Source organism: Electrona antarctica (genome assembly GCF_951216825.1).
Source record: "Electrona antarctica genome assembly, chromosome: 17".
NCBI classification, from domain to species: domain Eukaryota; kingdom Metazoa; phylum Chordata; class Actinopteri; order Myctophiformes; family Myctophidae; genus Electrona; species Electrona antarctica.
This window is the reverse complement of record NC_136798.1, coordinates 20,287,810-20,295,915: the sequence shown is the minus strand read 5'-3', so window position 1 is coordinate 20,295,915 and position 8,106 is coordinate 20,287,810. Positions and strand designations below refer to the sequence as shown.

Genomic DNA, 8,106 nt, shown 5'->3' with positions numbered 1-8,106 from the left:
AAATCGGTCACAGTGCTTCCTCATTGAGACTCGTATATCATCCTCGGATACAACAGTGGGCTTCAGAAAAATCCATGGAATGGCTGTCTTCCATGGACCTCCCATATGTAGCCTAAATTACATTCATATGCATTCACAGTTAGGCTATAGGCCTACAGGACCAATGCAGTTCAACACTCCATTGCAAAGTCTACATGTAGGCTATGTCACACATTAGCATTGTCCTTGCTATGGTAGTAGTCAAATCAGTCTCTTTCGGATTATGATTCATTTAGGTTGTCACGTGCTTGACCTAGCAGCTGGGGCCAGGGCAACTAATAACATATAGCTAAGATATCAGGAAAATGAGCATTTATTTTTATTTTAAATCTCCCGATCCAAACGCTGCTGAGAGAATAAAGGACTTGTGGAAATGCACAAAGAAATAAACGTTGGATGTACTGTAGTATATTTGATGATTGTGAAGTATATATTTGTACGTCTTTAAATGTCCTGATGAATTAAACATGGAGGACGTCCCTGATGTAAACAAGTCTTATCTAGTGCTTTTTTCTGGTTTTATCCTCGTAGTGGGTTTTTTATTGACCTGTATACTATCATTGTCTCCACCAGGCCGAAGGCATGGGGAGAGAGTAGGTTTTGCACTCCGTCCGTGTGTATGTCTGTCTGTCTGTCCGTCCGTCCGTGTGTGTCTGTACCAGCTAATCTCCGACACCGTTAACCCGGTCGATGCCAAATCGACCAACAGGTGGATTTTAGCAAAACACATTTTTGGAACAAAATGCCTCAAATCATCCAATAAGGGCCTTTCTCGGCCCCACCTCTCTCCCTGTGTTTTAGGATCCAAGATGGCCGCAGCACCAGGATGGGGTGGGGCAGTGGTGAGCGGGCGGGGTCGACATATGACCTTACTGAGCTGTATTCAAGACACTTGCCTTGTGTCTGACACCTGACTTGTGTCTGAACACAGCTTTGATGGATGTGTTCTGCCCCCCTCCCCCCATCAAACAAAATGTTTGGTCAAACCATATAGGGTTCCATTGAAAATGCATTGGAGTGGCCATTAAACACAGACACAGGACAAACGCAAGACAGGTGTCTTGAATTTGTGAACGCAGCCCAGTAAGGCCACCCCCTCCTGGTGCTGCGGCCATCTTGGATCCCAAAACACGGGGAGAGAGGTGGGGCCGAGAAAGGCCCTAAGGCGTAAGAAAAAATGGCACCCTTTTCACATTGGCCTATTATAGCGCCACCAGGAGGCCACAACCTGACCTGCCCCGAGGGGCACTTTATCTTTTGAACTGTACCCATTCTACAAACCGTGAATAACATTTTCAATCAATCAATCAATCAATCAATGGTAATAGTAATAGTAGGCCTCTAGGCCTATAGACAGCAGTGGTGGAAAGTAACTAAGTACATTTACTTAAGTACTGTACTTAAGTACAATTTTGAGGTATTTGTACTTTACCTTTACTTCTACTCCACTATACATTTCAGAGGCAAATATTGTAGGCTACTTTTACTGCACTACATTTATTTGAAACATACATTAGCCACTTCAGCCCAATTAATATACATTTTGGTCATTTGAAAATAGCCAATCTAAAAGATTTCAATGTGTTGCATGCAGGCATTGTGAGCTTGTAGATCTGCTATTTTCAAACTATTTGAATTTTAAATCTTGAAACGGGATATTCTGCACAGGCCTACTTTCTACTTTTTGTATAGGCTACTTTAAATACATTTTTATACCAATACTTTTGTAGTTTTACTCGAGTACATTTTGAATTCCAGACTTTTAGGTGTAATGGAGTATTGATACAATACTTATAAGTTAAAATGCCACCACTGTGTAATTCGTAGGCCTATAGTCTATACTTATTCTCACGACCTGCAACATTTAAAGCGTATCAGCTTGTTGAACGCCTTCTTGAAGTCATCGTTGGACATGGTGTATATGATGGGGTTGATGAGAGAGTTGAGATAGCCCAGCCACGTGAACACGTCGAACAGCTCCGGAAAGAAGCACGACTCGCACACGGACACCACTATGGTGTAGATGAAGAACGGCAGCCAGCAGACGATGTAAGCCCCGAGGATGATCCCCAGCGTCTTGGTGGCCTTCCTCTCCCGCGCGGCGGCGAGCCGCTTCTTCTCCAGCAGCGCGTCGGACACCGTGACTTTCACCTGGCTCACGCCGGCGGCGCACGACACCGTGTCACCGGACACGGAAGAGGAGGTTTCGTTGGTGGTGGTGCTGCCATAATGCAGACACGTGGTGGACGCCGCCGAACCGGGTGAGTCCGTGATCAGGTGGGCCTGCGTTAGTCTCTTGCCCCCCGCTTTGCTGGGGGACTGTTTCAAGATGCGCTTTCGCGCCTCCACGTATATCCTGCCGTATAGGGCGATGAGCAGCAGCGTGGGGATGTAGAAGGCGCCGAACGTGGAGTAGATGGTGTAGAAGATGTGGTCGGTGTTCACGTTGCAGCTCGTCACCTCCTCCGCCTTCACCTGGCGCCAGAAGAACGGCGGCAGCGAGATGGAGATGGCGATCACCCACGCCGTGGCGATCATGCCGGCCGCGCGCCTCGGCGTGCGCTTTATGGTGTACTCCACCGCGTCCGTGATGGCCCAGTAGCGGTCCAGCGCGATCACGCACAGGTGCAGGATGGACGCGGTGCAACATGTTATGTCCGAGGACAGCCAGACGTCGCACATGACCTGTCCCAGGGTCCACGTGTGGCTCACGGTGTACAGCGCGCTTATGGGCATCACCAGGATGGACACGAGTAGGTCCGTCACGGCGAGCGACGCGATGAGAAAGTTCGCGGGTGTGTGCAGCTTCCTGGACTTGTATATGGTGGCGATGACGAACGCGTTGGAGAGCTGAGTGGCCAAAGTTATGAGCGCTAACGTCACGGCCAAGCCCGCTTGGAAAGCAACGCTGTCGGAGTCTTTATTCTGCTCCGCTTTCGGCGTGAGGTTCGCATTGGTGTCGTTGGTGGTGGAGGAGATGTTCAACAGATCCCCGTAAGTAATAGACGGAGGTTTGAAGTGATCCTCAGCATGCTCCATCTCTCTGCGTGCGCCGCGGTCCGGTCAGATTGCTCTACCATTAGGCTTTATAGCCAGGAGAGCAAATGAAATGCTTGTATCCATGAGTTGCGCCTTTTTGTCCTCGCTCATCCAAAACAAGCATGCGTCTCCATCATCTGCGCTGGTTAACTCCGCCACATATTTTTTGAGAAACATACCATCCTTGACCCCCCCGCCCCCCCACCCGCCCCGTCAACTTCACTTCAGACCTGACATAATTATTTGTCTATATCAATTCAATAAAATAAATTCATGAAATCGACGCGCAAAAATTGCAATCCATCTTTCTTTGATTATAGCAACTGCCCCGCATCAGCCTTTATAGGCGTCAAACTGTAAATTATATTATTATATAAATAATTCAATATATTTAGGTGTACATTGCGTGGTGTTCAGCCTCTATCCATCCATCAATCCATCCTCTGGGTCTTTGCTGTGGTGAGTTGTGCGGCGCGTCACAAGTTCAGTGCTGCTGAAGCTTGACACTTGGTTTTATACTGGCAGCGCGCAACAATGATGCTCTCTCTCTCTCTCTCTCTCTCTCTCTCTCTCTCTCTCTCTCTCTCCCCCCCCCCTCCCTCCCTATATCTCTCTCTCTCCTCTCAGTCTATTTATCTCTCTCCATGAAGTGTCTCTTTCCACTGGCCCTTATACCACTGTCCTTATCACATATTCACATATTTCTTATCTCACTCTTTCTCTATAGCTTCACCCTTTCTTGCTTTTCCGATCTCTCTCTCTCTCTCACTGTCTCACTTTTAACACACACACACACACACACACACACACACACACACACACACACACACACACACACACACACACACACACACACACACACACACACACACACACACATACACACCAAGCACGCGTGCGTTCTCTCTCTCTCTCTCTCTCTCTCTCTCTCTCTCTCTCTCTCTCTCTCTCTCTCTCTACTGGGTCTTAATGCCCACAGGTTTGGTCTAGATTATGTCTGAGAGTATACATTAACCACAGGAACCACATCCCTCTTCTCAGGTGAACATTTTGCAAAAGTCGCAGATCTACAAGTTCACAATCCATCACAATGGGACAGCTATTTTAGCCAAACACATTCGGTGTCAAAACAAAACAAAAAAGGGTATAAATAGGGTTTATGTAACTCCTCTCTGAGCTCTGCTGAGCGAGATTGCTGTTACTTCAGTACCCCGGACAGCTCCTCCTGTTTACTTCAGGACCGCGGACAGCTTCTCAGCTGCCGTTACTTAAGCACCGCGGACAGCTCCTCGCCGAGAGCTATTGCTGTTACTTCAGAACCACGGACAGCTCATCACTTATGCATAAGAGGCCATTGCCAACCTGATTGATTGATTGATTGATTGATTGATTGATTGATTGATTGATTGATTGATTGATTGATTCATTCATTCATTCATTCATTCATTCATTCATTCATTCATTCATTCATTCATTCATTGAATGAAGTTGATGAATACTTTATTAACATGCTTATTAATATTAACAGTACAGGTTTAATGTTGTGCTAAAATACAATACAACAACTATGATTGGCTTCTAATCTTGTATCAGGCAAAACATTAATGGGAAAGAGAGTTTGCTTTGCTTTGTTAAACTTGTCTTGTTCACTTTGCTTAAGTACTACAGCCCTTTCCTGTAGTTCCAATGAGACCGGCCCCTCCAGCTGGTGTCAATCACCTTGACACCAGTCAAGTCTAAATGTCTAAGTCTAAATGTCAATTACTTTGCCTACCAGCACTCCAATGTGCCAACTCCAACTCCACTTCTAAAGTTAGAAGATATGTAAACACCATCTATACAGCACTTACATTTGCAGACAACACAGATCACTAGTTTACCTATAGGTTAAAACAAAATGCATAACGTGCCAAAGTAATACCAAACAAAAGCCATACTAACAAAATAACTCTATTCTCTTCCCTGACCACTTGGTCCAGCCCGATAAGGTAATTGACAGTCTTATCAAGCTGGAAGGGCTGGTCTGATTGGAACTACAGGGAACATTGTAATCCAGGAAGAAGTGACATTCTCTTCTATGATGTCACAGTATAGTAAATCTTGTTCATAACAAACACAAAGCACACTCCAACATCAACATAATTAAAATGGGCTTAAAAAAACATGTTGACCTTTATGGAAATAAACTTTGTTTCACTTAATTCCTCTCCTCCATGCACATTTTGTGAGTGCGCAGATCTCTTTTTCTCCTACAGGTTTAATGTTTGTCTTTAGTTCAATGTTTGTTTACGCCATTGACAATGGGGGGAAAACATAATTTTGTGACTCATTACATCATATTGTCTCTTTATTGTTAATGGCATTTAATGTTTGTGTTGGCACCGTTTGTTTTACATCACCATTACATCACCTAATCAACATGAATTAGACTTTAATAAATTAGCGCCCCTCACTTCACAGTTCACATGGGTGTGATTTTTAAGTCTATATATTCCCGTTGATCGTAGGAGCACCCTACGCTTTCAAGGTGTTTATAATATCCTTTTTAATATCCTGTATATATGAGCATGATATTGACCTCTGTGTTTTCTCTGCATAATTACAATGAGTGCAAAATGTGCCCCTTAAGCATCACCAAAAGTTATGTCATATTTCCATGACACATTGTCCAAGACTAATGAAAAATGTACTTCCTTTAATACTCTTCATTAATACATTGTAAGAGGTCAACCTGTGCAGCTCTTGCAGGTGATTCATGAGGATTTCAATGTCGGTTGTATCAAAAGCTGCACAGATAAGTGTAAGTGTCAAGTCTCAGATCACTATCTTAGAGAGAGCAGTATCTGTGCTGATGATTATCAGCACAGATACGATGATTATCTTTGAAACCTGCATGACTGAAATGGCTCTTGTATCTTAATTGTTTGGCTTGACATGGGTCTGTATCTGCTTAAAATGGCACAACCTAAAGACTTATTCTTAGAGTTTTCACAAAAGCACTTTTGAATGATGCTTTTGCCTGTCTGTCTGTGTTCAGACACCACTTGCAGGACTATAAGGCGTAATAGGCGTGCACACTCCCAGACGTTCAAAGAAGAACCTCCACCCCAGATGTTTCAGATCACTTATATGATCTGAATCGTCTATGGCACTATAACATGCCACGACCCGTTTTGGCATATAGCTCCTGAACTGTATTGAATCATTTCCCCCCACCCTGGATTCCATTATTATGGCAACACTCTCCATACAGGCAACGGCCATTTTTGCTAGATGTGTGCCATTGCATGTTTTCTTCAAAACACTATTTTTGCGAGCAACACGCTTGTAGATCGGCTATTTTCAGCATTCAACCAAGTCTAAAATCAGTCATTATGCCATCAAGACCTGCAAAAATACATTTCAGTCGACAAAATCAACTGTAGATTTAGTCGACTAAAATCTTATGATATTTATCCATCCATCCATCCATCTTCAACCGCTTTATAGTCAGGTCGTGGGGGCAACAGCTCCACCAGAGAGCTCCAGACTTCCCTCTCCAGAGCAACATTAGTAACTTTCTCCTGGGGGATACAGAGGCGTTCCTAGGCCTGTGAGTCGATGTGATCCCTCCATCTGTGCCTTGGTCTGCCCCGGGGTCTCCTCCCAGTGGGAGGTGCCTCGAGGACCTCCCTAGGGAGACGCTCGAGGGGCATCCTGACCAGATGCCCGAACCACCTAAGCTGGCAGGTGAAGAAGGGTATCACCATGCTGATGATGAGGCTTTCAAGTACAGTATATTCATGAATTCCATAGCCTGAGTCAGCGATGGTGATCTGAATGTTGAAACCCACATTCAAAATTATTCTGACATATTTAGAAATGGTGATATGTGCCTCAGGGGTCTATACCGTATATATCGAAATAATAAGTACATCTGGTTCAGCGAGATATTTATAGGAGTAATGTGTGCAGGAGAGTCTTATGTGTATGCTGTACCAGCTGTAAAAGTGCTAAATCAAAGGGGAAAAAACAGATGTACAGCATCATCAACTGATTACACAAAATCTTGACTTACAAGATACACAACTACACACATCTGGAAAAAAACATAAAATTAACATGATTCATTGGATTTATTTTGACAAATAACATACATTGAGTAAGTTAACTTTTAATTTAGGATGACAAAAAAAAGTGTATATATAGTATATACACGTAGAAAGCGTATATGACAAGTTTGGCATTATGTTAAAATACAGTTGGCATCATATAAGAGTTGGTATTAAAAGTAAGTTTCCTTCACACCATACAGCACAAAGGGTCTAATCCTAAGTGAAGGGATAGTTATGGCTGGGCCAGCATATATTAGCTAAAAATGTATATGTTGTGAGCATCCAATCACTGAAGAAGAAGACCATTCCAGGGCGAAACATTGGTATTCAATTCATTTCCCCACATTGTGGCTATGAGTGTGCATCAGCTTTTTCTTCACTTTTAGACTTCTTTACCAAGGTCAGCAGCACCTCAATACTGCCGTGCATCTTTCTACTGTTTGTTTGCCTTAATAAGTGAGAAGCCATATTACCCATATTACAAGTGGGAATAAAACAGTGTGCAAGTGAGAAGTGAGCACGGAAAATGCGGCAGCCCATTACTAATTTAATATAAAACTAGATAAACTTGGCGTGTGCATAGCTGAGCCACGTTTGTTTTGATGTTTTCAGCACTCACTGGTGAACCTGCGGACAGAGTGACATACGTAGAGAGTCAGACAGCCTCATTATAGTAGTTTCAAATTTATGCTTCGCACAGCTCTGTGGAGGATAACGGCTGCCTTGAGAGCTGCACTGATGACATCTTAGTCAGCTCGAAAGCCCAATTAACCAGATACCAGCACTATACATACAGTAGTACTTATAACTTACAACCAGTACTTCCTGCCAGCCTGTTCTTAATATTAGAAAAAAGAGCAAAGACATGCACATCCCCAACCTAAACTTGGGCAGGTGCTGAGCGACGAGTAGTACACGAATAAAAATCAAAATA

The 8,106-nt window shown here is 43.8% G+C and overlaps 1 protein-coding gene across 1 annotated transcript; it reads right to left on the bottom strand.

Moving 5' to 3' along the window:
* Positions 1-1,887: 1,887 nt before the first annotated feature.
* On the bottom strand, positions 1,888-3,078 carry LOC306941017 (5-hydroxytryptamine receptor 1B-like; the record flags this gene model as incomplete). The annotated part of the gene is made up of 1 exon (XM_079526320.1): positions 1,888-3,078. One exon carries the CDS (start codon positions 3,076-3,078, stop codon positions 1,888-1,890), a length of 1,191 nt encoding a protein of 396 aa, XP_079382446.1.
* Between the last annotated feature and the right edge of the window lie 5,028 nt (positions 3,079-8,106).